We start from the raw sequence: 14,283 nt of genomic DNA, 5'->3' as shown, positions 1-14,283 counted from the left end.
TGAGACATGTTGTGCTCCCATCACAGCATGAATCCCACTCCCAGTGTCAATTCCTGTTTCTGTCCCATATTCCCTGTCCTATTCTTATTCCTGGTCGCAATGCTCCTCTGAGATTTCCATGCCTGTATTCCCTGTCCCGTTCCCATATTCCCATTCCTGGTCCCATTCCAGGTCCCTCTCCCATATTCCTGGTCCTAGTCCTGGTCCCTGTCCCCATTAATGTCCTTGTCCCCAGTCCCGTATTTCCTGTCCCTGTATCCATTCCCGATCCCAGTATTGGTCCTAGTGCCGTACTCCCAGTCCCATTCCTGACGGCCGCCTCTCCCATGAGGCCCTGAGGGCTGCACAGCTCGGGCTGGCTGTGCCACATGAACCGTTCAGCCCTGCTGCTGTCCTTGGCCAGCTGTAGAGAGCACAAGGCTTTGGGCATTTATCAGAAGCCCCCAGCTGGCCGGAGCAGCCCCTCCTGCCAGCAGCCGCTGTGCCTCAGAGCCCTCCCTCACGCTGGGGCCATGCAGGAGCCATGGGCCTGCAGGAGGCTCCTGTTCGTGAGACAGGAGCGAGGCTGCAGCTCCCGCCTTTGGGCCCTGGGCCGGGGCAGCGCAGGGGAGGCCCAGCTGCAGAGCTCACAGCCCCTGCTGGCTTTCACTGGGACACTTTTGAGCACCAATCCCTGAAATAAACAGGGCCAGGAGACTTCTTCTCCTTTTTAATGCTTTTATTAAAAGTGATCAGCTCAGGATTGGGCGGCTCGGCAGGGCTGCAGTCCCCGTTGCGTCTCCCAGGGTGACTCAGAGGAGGAGGATATGCACAGCTCCGTCCACTAGGGGCAGAGCCAGGGGATCCAGTCCTGTGGGAGCCTTTAGGGCTTGATGTCCCCGTCAGGTGTTGCTTTATCAGTGCGGTCCCCCTCAGTCTCAGGCGCTGGGGACGACTCCCATGGTCAGGGCGAGAGGGACTCCGCATCTCTGCAGGCTCAGCACTTGGTTCCTCATGTCCAGACATCATTTTAGTCTCTCAATTCTTATTTGGCTCGTTGTTTTTGGGGTTTTCTCGTTGCATTTCGAGTCGTGGTCCCACAAAGCATTCTGGACTTTGGAGTCACTTTGCATAACCCCCCCCACCCTCTCAGGTGTCTTCCCTATGTTGGAAGAGAGCAGAGCCTCGGGGAAGGGCCATCCACCCCACTCAGCCAGGCCTTTTACTAATACAAAAGAGGAGATAAGCTCTAATGACCCGTGATTACCATGACAAAACACTAAGAACTTTGGCAGAGACAGAGACCTGGCTGCATCCCTGTAACTCTTTCTCACAAAAAAATAATAACTGAATTTTTGTTCATAACAGTCCCCCCTCTTTTTCTTTGATCGAGCTTAAATTCTTAAGCTCGCATCAACTCACAATTTTTTTTGTTTTGAATCTACTATAAATCTCTTGTGCACTTTGGTAATCATGGTTACTTAACCTTGTTACTTTTCTTGGTTTCTTCAGGTTGGTCTGCACAGCAAATACTGTTTTACTAAAACAGATAAATAAGCATAGTAAAAAGAGCAATCCTCCAAGTACACACACAGTGAGAAAAACTACCTTTTCCCATACATCTTTTCTGAAAATCTCCAAGTTCTCCCACCCACTGGGATCAAGTGTAGGAGTTTGATCTTGATTATTTACACATGCTAATCTTTTTATTTTGTTTGAAATGTCCCTAATAATTGAATTCTTTATTTTTAATACTGCCTGGAGCCGGATGACTTTTTTCAACCCAGATATTGGGATCCGAACTTGGCTTTTACAATTTTAGATTTTCTCAATTTCTATTTCACTTTCCCGGTTTTGTTTAATTTCTCCCAAATCATTATATATAGGAACTCCCAAACTTGATCCAGTTTCTTTGGGTAATAAGGAAATTGGTTTTATCACTCTAGCAATGCAGTTGCCAGATGAGATCAAACTTAGGGGTTTAGAGCCTCCCCTGAAATGTGTTCCAAAAGGGGTTTATCTCTTTTCCAGTACACTCATATAAATACTTGTAACAAACAATTTTTCTTACCATTTTCACCATTTCTTTGTTTTTTACTAGATCTGCTGAGCTTGTTTCAGCAGCATCACATTCAAAGCACAACCAGGCATCCTCTATAGGGCACTCTCTTAGGAGTGGCTGCCTAAAAGTGGCAGTATTCTGGGCTATCCAATACACTCTCTTATTTTTCTGATAAAGGACCAATTAGGAGGGGTTAACACAATCAGGGTTAGAACTGATGTGGACTCTCGACAAGGAGCTCTCTTCCTCCTCATAGAGAGGTTGGTAGCACTCTCTGCACGGCTCAGCTGGGCTCCCCTGAGCACCACCAGCAATCAGAGCTATCAGTACTACCCTTCCCAAGAGTCCGGTATGGGTCATCTTGCACAGCCTGCCCACCCGGCCTTGCCTCTTGGGGAATTTTTTACTGAGAAGAAGCTTCCAAGCTCTTTAGAATCCCTTCTACCCGCTTCTCTGGTTAAGCCTCTCTTGGTCTGTTCCCTACAAATTTTGGTTCCCCTCCCCCCCAGGGGAGTGTTCTGTAGAGGATTAACCTGGAGTCTTTAGAAATATATATTGGGGAACTTAAACCAGAATTACTTATTTACAGCCTTAAACTTTTTACCAACATAGTTTACACAGAACAGTTTTGAAGCATTTTAAGCAATGTTAGAACTCTGATACCAATGTTTTCTCCATACAGTTCAGTCTTTTTGACTCTTCCTCCTGAGAGTCAACTTTAAATCACAGTATACTCAGGTGAATTAACTTGTGATGCGGATGAATCCTTATCCAGTGCCCGGAAGTGAGTGGTGTGGACTCTGGCCCAATGCCAGAGGGAAAAACTGGGAGTCTGGCCCAATGCCAGAAGGAGAAACTGGGAGTCCGGTCCAATGCCAGAATGCCAGAGGGAAAAACCTGATGTTGAATCCTGGTCCAATGCCAGGGGGTGAGAGTGATGTCAGTCCAACCTTCTTCTTTTTGGTCTTCACAGTCGAATTAGTAAGAGTACCTGAAACGGGCTTTCAAACACAGGCATTAATGGTCTGCTATCAGTTTCTCTGTTTAATGTTATTGGCTAATTTCTCTTTTTCCATAGCTTGTATGTTTCTCTCATCAACTTCTACATACTCTGTATTTTGCAAGGAGTTGTATTTCTCAGCTAACTTAACTCCCAAAGTACTCTTATTCTCCTATTTTTCTGTGTATTTAATTTACTGGTTTTCTGTTCTATTTTTAAAGATCTTATTTATTTATTTCTTGCTTCTGTTTCTTACTTTCACTTAAAGCTTAAATACTTCTTTCAACCCCTTACACTTAATTTTTTTTTCCTTACACTATTCTTCTACACAATACACTTCTTTCTAAGAAGATGTGGCAAAACTTGTAACTACATTACCTCTATTCTAATTTGTCTATCTTCACTCTCTCATTTCTCATTCACTTTCACACATTCCTCCACACCTTTAAGACACAAACTTATTGCTAGATAATCATAGGTCCCTATAGACCCCCCCTAACCTTGGGGTTGGCCCACAGGTCTCAGTATCTCTGGGCCTCTTGGAAGGGCCCTGACTCTGGTTGCCTCTGGTGCACATTCACCTGTGAGGCTGCCTGCGTGTCACTCACGCTCTTACAGCTACGGCTCCCTCACACATCTGGGGAGCACTAGTCTGGTTTGCAGGTCACACACACACACACTTTGGTCACAGCCCCCACCCACCTGGGGGACACAAGCCTGGTTTGCAGGTCACACACACATTTCCACTGCCCCCTTCTCACCTGCCCGGGAATTTGGGGCTGACTTTGCTTGTGACTCACTCTCACACACACAACAAGACAACAATAAGGTACCTTTTACTTTCACACCACTTATTACAAGTTTAGTTTTACTGGCTAGCTTTGGTGCTATTGGATATCCTTTCTACCTAGCTGGTTTTTTTGTCTAACTTCAGATGTTACTTTGTTGAGACAGGACTTATCTGCTCCTGTATCAACCAAAAATTCAAATTCCTCATTTAGGGGTCCCACTTCAAAGTTTACCAAGGGCTCTTCTAGATGTTGCATTGGGTCCCCTAAAGTGTAAAGCCCCTGACCCTCTACTCGTCACTTCTAAGGATCTTCCCTAAATTATCTTGTTCCCTGGCTATTGCCACATCGAGACTGAGCTTTCTACAAAACCTCCTGGTGTGTCCTGGCTCTCCACAGTAATAGCAATGTTGTTCTCTCAAAGGGACTTGAGGTCTCTCCATCCCTCTTGTACCTGACAGTACAAGAGGCCTATGCTTGCCTCCTCCTGGCGGTGGACTCGCCCACCCTGCACTTTCTCTAGCTACAGCAACCATGTTCTTAGCCTTGGCCTTTGCTTTTTCTTCCTCCCTCCTTAAATACACCTTCAATGCCTCTCTTAATAACTCATTAATGTCCTTCTCTTGCCAATCTTCCATCTTTTCCAGTTTTCTCTGTATGTCAGGCCAAGATTTGGTAACAAATTGGACTTTTAGTAGCATTTGACCTTCTGGGGTGTCTGGGTCTATTCTAGAGTACAACTGAAATTTCCGCCTTAGGCGATTAAGCCAGGCAGCAGGAGCTTCTTCTTTCTCCTGTGTACCCTCAAATGCCAATTGGGTGTTAGTTCCTTTGGGAACTGACTCTTTGATCCCCCGTATTATCAAAGACCTATATTCCATCATGGCCTTCCTCCCCTCCTCCTGGTTAGGGTTCCAGCTGGGATCCGTTAGTGGCAATTTCTGTTCACCTGATGGCACCTGGGGTCCTGGACGGTTATCTTTCTCCCAAATTCTTATGCCAGCCACCCTAATCATCTGGACCTCTTCTGGAGAAAATAATATACTCAGGATGGAATTCATCTCCCCCCAAGTGTAGATATTTGGACCTAGAAATTGATCCACTTGGTTGGCTATGCCCACTGGGTCCTCAACTAAATGTCCCAACTCATTCTTGAATCCTCTCACCTCAGAAGCAGTTAGGGGAGCATTCACAAAGCCAACACCTCCTGCTACTCCTCCCATAGGAACCTCTCTGAGGGGAAAGAGTCTCTCTGCCTTGGAGGTCTTGGATCTGGTACTACAGTACGGCCCATCTTCAGATGCCAAACTACTTTGAGGGATATCTGGGTTACCCTGAATATTCTGCCCACCAGCAGGTGTATTTGCTGATAGCTGTTTATCGGGCGAGGAGACATTTGTGCCCCAACTAGGAGGAGGTAAAGGGACAGCAATAGGAGGGGGAGAAGAGCCTGAGTGGATATTAAGTGCAGCTGGAGAAGGGGTGGAGAATCCAGCAGGTGGAGTAGGCACTTGTGGTGGTGCAGTCAGAACTGGAGGGGATACTGGGTTTATCATAGCAGAAGCTGAAGAGGTAGAAGGAGGAGTCTGAGCAGGTGGTAATGAGATGGCAGCCGGGGGAAGAACCGGACCTGCCATTTGAGGTGCTTGAAGAAGAGGATTATAAGGTGGAGGGGCAGAAGGAGGCAAATAATCCAGGGGATCCCATCTTTTACTAGTCCTATCATCCCCTCCTTCATTCCCCTCTTTCTTCCTCTGTACCTTACAAATTCGCACCCCTTCATCCCCAACAGTGCTCTTTAACCAGCAAGCTACATACAATAATTGCTCAGGATCAGTATCCACTCGAGCTGTCAGATAATTATTTAATTGTTGGCACATCCACTTATCCTTTGTCCCACACCAAGGCCATCCTCCTTGTAACTGTAGTTCTGGCCACACTTCCATACAATAATGGATCATTTTCACTTTATCTAATCCCTCCATGGCCTCTATAGAATCCCAATTTACTAACAGTTCTCCTAAGGGACTATTGGGAGGTATATCCCTCAGTCTCTTGCCGGTCTTTTTACAGGTCTTAACAGTAAAAAAATCCCAAAGGTGCCTTTACTGACCAGTAATTTCAAAAATAACCTTCTTTGAGGAGCTTCAGCCTCCTCCACTGAACTTCAAATTTCTGCCTGATGCTCAGGACTTTATACTGAAACAACTTCCCAATCTCTTGATTGCCTAACTTTCCCCACGTCAGGTCTTACATCTATCAGGACTTGAACACACGAAGCCTCAACCTAAGAATCCGGGTCGTGCCTGACTCCCTCAGTCAGGAAAAACAACTGCCTGATTTTTAGTTTGCTAACCTGCCAATTTTTAGGCTTCATGGTATCAGGACTTAAAAGCAAACCACAGCCTCCTTTGCTGGGGTTTGTGCCTGAGTCCTGTGTCAGGACTTACTTTTGCCTGCAGGGCTTGTGAGCTACCCGAATCCTTCTCGGGACTGACAAAATCTTACACGAATCCTTCTCGAGACTTACAAATGCTACCCGAATCCTTCTCGGGACTGACAAATCTGCCTGACTTCCCTCTGTCAGGGCCTATTTTGGGTGCGTGCCACTCATACAAATATACCCTCCGCACGCCCGGAGTGGGGGGGGGCCCTTTATTCCCCCTTGGGAGACTCACTCACGCTAATTCCACGTGCTTCCCCGTTTCCGGCCGGCTTTCTCACGAAAGCTTGGAACCGCGGTACTGAGGGGTCCACTCTCAGGTCGAGGGTCTGGCTGCCGGCGTCCGTCTCATTCACACACACATGCACACGTCTCCCACTCCCGCCACCGGCTTCTCTCACCAGTCCGATGCTCCAGTGCTCCTCTGCCGTCGCTGCTCCTGAGCCGATCCCTCTGGTCCTGATAGCCAGCTGTCCTGAAGTTCCAAGATGGCCAGTCTTGAGTCTTCTTGCAGCGTGGCTATTCCGGACGAGCGCCCCCAGCTGAAATAAACAGGGCCAGGAGACTTCTTTATAATGCCTTTATTAAAAGCGATCAGCTCAGGATTGGGCAGCTCAGCAGGGCTGCAGTCCCCGTCGCGTCTCCCAGGGCGACTCAGAGGAGGAGGATATGTGCAGCTCTGTCCGCTAGGGGCAGAGCCGGGGGATCCAGTCCTCGTGGGAGCCTTTAAGGTGTGATCTCCCTGTCAGATCTTAGCTTCCCTGGTTCTGTCCTGCCCGGTCCCGACATCCGGACGACTCTCTGCTCAGGGCAGAGGGGCTCCGCATCTCTGCAGGCTCAGCACTTGGCTCCTCATGTCTGGACATCACTTTAGTCTCTCAACTCTTAGGTGGCTCGTTGTTTTTAGGGTTTTCTCGTTGCATTTTGGAGTCGAGGTCCCAAAGCCTGCTGGTCTTGGAGTCACTTTGCATAACCCCCCCCCCCCACCCTCTCAGGTGTCTTCCCTATGCTGGAAGAGAGCACAGCCTCGGGGAAGGGCCATCACCCCACCCCAGCCAGGGCCTTTACTAATACAAAAGCGGTGATAAGCTACAATGACCTGTGATTACAATAACAAAGCACGAAGAACCCTGGCAGAGACAGAGATCTGGCTGCGTCCCTGTAACTCTTTCTCACAAAAAAATATTAACCGAATTTTTGTTCATAACACTGTGGAACCAAGGAGACTGCTGTTTACAGCATAGAAACTTATGGAGTCAAAAGTCCATTGTGACTTTCTGGGGCCTCATGGAACCATGGAGACCATTATGACACTTCAGGACTCACTGGAACCAAGGGCGGCCATTGTGACACTGCAGAGCCTCATTTAACCAAGGGCTCATTGTAGCACAGCAGGACATAATGGAATCAAGGGGATCGTAGTGGGGCTCCATGACACCATGGGGACATTCTGACTCTGTGAAACCAAGGAAACCATTGTAACACTACAGGGCTCGTGGAACTAGGAACTCATGTAACAGTGAGGAGCCCAATGGAATCAATGGGCCATTCCGTACTTCAGGGCTTCATGGAGCCAAGGTGCCCTGGTGACACTGTGGGGCCTCATGGAATCCTGGAGACCATTATGGCACTTTGAGGCCTTGTTGAAGCAAGGGGCTCTGCAGAGCCTTGTGGAACCAAAGAGCTCTTTGTGACACTGCAGAGCCTCATGGCAGCAAGGAGCCAGTGTGACACAGCCACACCCTGAGGAACCAAGGGTCCACTGTGATCCTGGGTAGCCCTAAAGAACCAAGGGGCCATTGTGCCATTGCGCTGTTCCATGAAACCAAGGAAAGCATTTTGACACTGCAAGGCCTCATGGAAGCAAGGGGCCATTGTGCCACTGAACAGCGAAGGAGACCATTGTGGTATTGCTGGCCCTTATGGAAACAAAGATCTGTTGTGATACTACAGGGTCTCATGGAACCAAGTGGACATTGTGATGCTGCAGGGCCCCAGGGATCCAAGAAAATGGAAAAATTCTGATTGGCTTGGCTTGACTGGTCCAGCTGACCTTGTCATGTTGAGGGTTTGTTCTCATCTAGCCCTGGAGTTCTATGCTTTCCTTCTTGTGGGAAAGAACTCTCTTTATCCAAGGGTTCATTGCTGAAACTGGGATTTTACCTCCATATTTGATTAAGTCCAAAGATTGTCCCACATGTAACCTGCCAGAACAGATAGCTCATGATGGCCTGGGCGTATTGGGGGCCACCTCTCATCTGCCTTCAAAACACTGAGGGGCTGTGCTTTTCTTTCCATGGATAAAGCATCTTTCAAGTCTAGGTGTCCAAAACCAAAATTGGGAATCTGCCTCCAAAATTCCTTATATCCAAGGACAGCTCCCAGAAAAAAGCTGCCAAGACTGTCTAGGTTCCCTTGCCTTCCTGAGGGCCAGCACTCACCTACCTGTGTATCACTGGGGCTCTGTACTTCCCTTCCTATGGAAAAGAACTGTCCTTCTTGTCCAGGTGCCCATGGACAAAACTGGGATTTGGCCTCCCAAATTCCCTCCATCCAAGGATTGCTCCTAGACAAAGGCAGCCAAGACAAACAGATCTGGCTGGCCTTGGCCTCCTTGGGGCTGCCTCTAATCAGCCTTTGAAACACTGGGGCTCTGCCCTTTCCTTCCTGTGGAGAAGAACTGTCATTCTGGTCCAGGCACCCATGGCTGAAATGGAATTCCATCTCCAAAACTTTCTCAAATATCCAAAGATTGGTTTCAGACAAAAGCTGCAAGAACAGACAGGTCTGGCTGGAAAGCCCAGATTAGGAACAAAGAGAAAGGAATTTCCCTCCCAGATCAGGGCTGAGGCACAACACATTCACCAGAAGGAGTCTACATTAGCCCCAGGCTTTTTGTGGGCAGGTAGAGGCAGGCAGGAGGCAGAGCTGTCAGCAAAGGAAGGGCTCAGCCAGGTGGGGCAGCCGGGGGATGCCGACAGCCTGCAGGGACAGAGGTGCAGGGCAGGGACACCGTGGGACAGCCTGGGCTGCACAGGGATGGGCAGCAGCTGCAAGACAGCCCTGCCAGAGCCACCTTAGCCATGGCTGCACTTTGGCCATGGCTGCTGGCCCTGGGCCTGAGGCCATGAGGGGACAAGTGACCCTTGCAGGCCTGGGGCCTCATTGCCTCCTTGTCCCTGCTCAGCAGCCTGGCAGGGGCCGCCCCATGCTCCTGCCCTTGCCATTGCACATCCCCACATGCCAGTGCCCATCCCGGGAAGAGCCCTGAGCAAGGAGGGAGGGACAGGATCTGCCTGGCCAGGGGCTGGGGCTCAGGCCTTGGCCCTTGGCATTCCTCAAACACATCCAGGTTTGCTCAGCACCAGAGACACCTTTGCCTTCTTTGTCCCCAGCTGTCATCACTGCCTCCAGTGTTTTGCTCTAGCTGGAACCTGGAGACATTTTCTCAGTCATGTCCCTCTATGGGACCCATTAAAACTTGATGAAAATTTGGAGTTTAAATTTAATTTTGAGTTCTTGAGAAGTTGTTGAAGACCCTCTCAGGGACTGAGTCTGATGTAAACAACACCAAATCCCCAAGAGGCCCATTAAGTCCTTGCGCTGTGTTTGTGCTGCTGAGCTTTAAAGGAACAGCTCTTCCCAGGACCAGCTCCTCTCCCAGCCCAGCAGCACTGAGGGCTCTGCCTGCAGGCACTGAGGGGACAGGAGCCAGGCAGAGACAGGCTGAAGTCAATCAGAATTGGGAAGACATTGAGCTGAGACTTCACTTGGGGAAAGATCTTCACAGCCCTGTGCATGGTGAGTGTGTGAGTGCAGGGCAATGTCCCCTGTGCTCCTGGAGGGATCTCCTGGAGCCAGCACACCCCACAGCCTGGGGGATGTGTCAGGAGGACTCTCCCAGTTTCTCTGGGGCACAGGAGGAGGAGGAGGAGAAGGAGGAGGAAGAGGATGTGTTGCAGAACGGGGCTGTCCTGTGCACTGTCAGAGGGACAGGGCAGGATGGCTCCTGCTGCCAGGGACAGCTGCAGGGGGTGAAGCTGAGGCTGCACCAGGGCTGCTCAGAGCTGCAGATCATGCCCAGCTCATTTCTGAAGGCCCTTGTCATGTGCTCATTCAGGGCTGGAGTTTCCTGCTTGGGTCTCTGCTTTCCTGAATCTGTGCTCCCGCTTTTACCTGTCTCAGCATGGTGGCAATGGAAACTCAGCTGTGCAGGGTAGAGCAGGGGCTGAGGCTCTTAAACCATCACACTGAGGATTCCTGGGCACCTCAGCAAGTGCCTGCACCTGCCCAGCCCACAGATCCATGCAGCATCACCTTTCCATGGTGCCCGGGCTGGGGGTGCTGGTTTTAATACCTGCAGGGCCAAGCAGCTGCAGGGCAGGGCTGGCCCAGGGGCTGGGCTGGGCTCGGGCAGCTCTGGCAGGGAAGGAGCCCGGGGCCACAGGAGCAGCTGGGGCTGGGACAGCTCCAGCAGCAGAGCCGTGGGCAGGGAGGGAGGGAGGCATTGCCGAGGGAAGCCCTGCTGAAGGGCAGATGTGGCACCTGCAGGGCCTGCCCTGCAGGGCACACACTGCCCTGAGCAGCACAGCTCTTGTGTCCCCTCGCAGCCAGCACAGCCCTCAGCCCGGGGGCTTGGGGCCCTCAGTCCCTCCTGGGCCGGCAGAGCAGCCCCAGAGATGAAGGGCATCTCTGCGGCCATGTGCCCATTCCCTGCTGACCAGGGCCTGAGGGCCACTGTCCTGCCCTGCTGCTGCCTGGCAGGGGCTGGGCAGGGCTGGCCAGGGAAAGGCTTTTCCTCAGGCCCGGCTCTCTCTCTCTCCTTGCCTTGCCCAGGTGCTGCTGGCATTGCTGAGGGGCTCTCTGCAATGGCAGTTCCAGCTGCAGGGCCAGGCCCAGCCCTTGGGCTCCTCCTGTGCAGGCTGAGCACAGCAATGGGGTGTCCCAGCTCCCTGTGCCCGGGCAGCTCTGGGCAGGGCAGCCTGGGAGGCTGGCAATGAGCCCACTCTCCTGACTCTGGGAAAGGCAGGATCCACTTTGTGTGCCAGGAATCCCTCTCCTCTCAGCCGTGTCTCCTGGCTGTCCAGGCTAACGCAGGAGTGGATTTCAGAAAGGTCCAAGTCCAGGGCAGCTGGAACAGGGGAGAGGGACAGAGGAGCTCTCTTCAGTCTGCACTAAGCCTCACACAACCCTCCTGCCTCTCTAGACTGTCTGTTATTCCACAGAGCAGCAGAATCTCTCATTCTGCCTCCTGCTATCCCCATCCCTTCACCCAGGCAGCTCTCTGCCTTAGCTGAACCTTCTTTATCGAAGTCCAAACACCAGGACTGGCCCCTGCCCTCACTGTTCCCCTGCGCTCACTGGGGGTCAGGGCTGACTCCCAGGTGTCCTTCAGGACGAGGTCCAGCTCCTTACACAACATTGGCCAGCAGCAATCAGGGATCCAGCAACAGAGCTGGAGGGAAGTCTCCTAGACATAGACAAGGGGGAGGTGTTTAGTGGGAGGAAAGGGTCTGTGAGAAAAGGCTTTGATTTTTCTGTGAGAAATCTCCCCTCCATTTCCCTGTCTTTCCTCCTTGTGTAGGTTGAAGGGTGCACACACAGCAAATGTCCAACAGCAGCTCCATCAGGAACTTCCTCCTGCTGGCATTGGCAGACACACGGCAGCTGCAGCTCCTGCACTTCTGCCTCTTGCTGGGCATCTCCCTGGCTGCCCTCCTGGGCAACGGCCTCATCATCAGCACCGTAGCCTGCAGCCACCACCTGCACACGCCCATGTTCTTCTTCCTGCTCAACCTGGCCCTCACTGACCTGGGCTCCATCTGCACCACTGTCCCCAAAGCCATGCACAAGTCCCTCTGGGACACCAGGAACATCTCCTACACAGGATGTGCTGCTCAGGTTTTCTTCTTTCTTTTCTTTGTGTCAGCAGAGTTTTTCCTCCTGACCGTCATGTGCTACGACCGCTATGTGTCCATCTGCAAGCCCCTGCACTATGGGACCCTCCTGGGCAGCAGAGCTTGTGCCCACATGGCAGCAGCTGCCTGGGCCAGTGGATTTCTCTATGCTCTCTTGCACACAGCCAATACATTTTCCCTTTCCCTGTGCCATGGCAATGCCCTGGGCCAGTTCTTCTGTGAAATCCCTCAGATCCTTAAGCTCTCCTGCTCTAAATCCTATCTCAGGGAACTAAAGTTTTCTATTTTCACTGTCTCTATTGCTTTTGGTTGTTTTGTGTTCATGGTTGTCTCCTATGCGCAGATTTTCAGGGCTGTGCTGAGGATCCCCTCTGAGCAGGGACGGCACAAAGCCTTTTCCACCTGCCTCCCTCACCTGGCCGTGGTCTCCCTGTTTCTCAGCACTGGCACGTTTGCCTACCTGAAGCCCCCCTCCATGTCCTTCCCATCCCTGGATCTCGCAGTGTCAATTCTGTACTCAGTGGTGCCTCCAGCCCTGAACCCCTTCATCTACAGCCTGAGGAATCAGGAGCTCAAGGCTGCAACCTGGACACTGATGACTGGGTGGTATCAGACACAATTAAGTGCTGTCCAGTTTTTGCTAATCACTTGTAATAAAAGTAATCTTTGATAGTTCTGCTTGGTTTTGGTGTTTGGTTTGTCCTTTTCTTTCCTTTGTTTCACTTTTTAATACTATTCACAAAAAACTTCATTCTTTGTGCCATATCTTATTCTGTTACTCTCCACCCTCACTGTGGTCCCATTCTGTGTCAATGAGGAGCTGCGCTCTCAGTGGCTATAAATTAGACAAAGGATTTCCCAGCAAAGTTTTCACCAGAGTTGCCCCTTTTGTTCCCTTCTCTGGAGCTGCAGCAGCAATGTCTGTGTGCAGAGCTGGGCGCAGATCAGTGCTGGCCCAGCAGCTGTTCCCAGCAGCAGCAGCACTTGGTGTTGCCAGTGCTGCTGCCGTGGCCCTGCCCCGCTGCCCTGGTGGCCCTGGTGTTGCTGCAGGGCCTGAGTGCTCTCGGGGCCAGGCACAGCCCTGGGGGTGGCAGTGCCAGGGCTGCAGCAGGGACAGGCCATGGGCACTGCTGGGGCAGCGCTGACGCCTCAGGCCAGGTCCTGGGGGCTCCAGGCTCCTTGCCCAGGCTCTCTCAAGAACACGGCCAGGCCAATGCTCAGCACAGAAAAGCCGCGTGAGCAGCCCCAGGCTGGCCGTGGGCAGGCTGGGGGCAATAGCATGGCTGGTGCTCTGCAAGGGCCCTGGGGCAGACGGGAAGGAGCAGCAGAGAAGGGGTTGATCCTCCAGGTCCCTTTCTGCCTGGCCACTCTCCAGCCACTCTGTCCCCAGCCTGTAGTCCTGCAGGGGTTGTTGTGGCCAAAGTGCAGGACCCGGCACTTGGTCTTGTTCCACCTCACCTTGTTGGATTTGGGCCCTGGATTGAGCCTGTCCAGGTGCCTCTGTAGAGCTCTCCTACCCTCCAGCAGAACCACACTCCCAGCTAACTTGGTCACCATAATTCCTTGAGGTCCAATAGTGTCACAATGGTCTCCATGATTCCATGAGGCCCCTCAGTGTCAACATGGCCACTTTGTTCAATGGCACCTTTTGGTGTCACAAAGTCCCTTTGATCTGTGGGTCGCACAGTGTCACAATGTTCCTTGGACAGAGCAGTCATGCTCTCCTTGGTTCCACATTGTCACAATGGCCTCTTGGTCCCAAGGAGCACCATGGTGTCAAAAACGTTTCCTTCATTCCAAGAGTCCCTGCAGAGCAACAGTGGCCCCTTGGTTGCATGGGGCCCTGCAGTGTCACAATGGCCTCCATGGCTCCACACAGTCACTTAGTGTCACAGTGGTCCCTTTGTTCAGTGAGGCCCAGAGTGCCCCAATGGATTCCCTGGTGGCTCAGTGTGACAATGGACCCCTGCTTACACAAGATTCTGCAGTGTCACAAGGGACCCTTGGTTCCACGGGGCACCAGAGTGTCACAATTGTTCCCTTATGTGCTGGTTTTGCATTAATTGCCATTTGGTAAGGAGGGAAGAAGCCAC

General features: G+C 51.5%; 1 protein-coding gene across 1 annotated transcript; it reads left to right on the top strand.

Annotated features, from left to right (window-relative positions):
* The first annotated feature begins 11,879 nt into the window (after positions 1-11,879).
* LOC135461178 (olfactory receptor 14A16-like) lies at positions 11,880-12,860 on the top strand. Its single transcript, XM_064738163.1, has one exon. The coding sequence runs from the start codon at positions 11,880-11,882 to the stop codon at positions 12,858-12,860; it is 981 nt and encodes a 326-aa protein (XP_064594233.1).
* Positions 12,861-14,283: the final 1,423 nt, after the last annotated feature.

This window comes from Zonotrichia leucophrys, unplaced genomic scaffold (genome assembly GCF_028769735.1).
Source record: "Zonotrichia leucophrys gambelii isolate GWCS_2022_RI unplaced genomic scaffold, RI_Zleu_2.0 Scaffold_211_86132, whole genome shotgun sequence".
Classification (NCBI taxonomy): domain Eukaryota; kingdom Metazoa; phylum Chordata; class Aves; order Passeriformes; family Passerellidae; genus Zonotrichia; species Zonotrichia leucophrys.
Note: the sequence above shows the minus strand (reverse complement) of the source record. Positions and strands in the feature narration are given on the sequence as shown.

Excerpts from the sequence above, each read along its gene's own strand:
- LOC135461178 (XM_064738163.1), top strand. The coding sequence starts at position 11,880 with ATGTCCAACAGCAGCTCCATCAGGAACTTCCTCCTGCTGGCATTGGCA.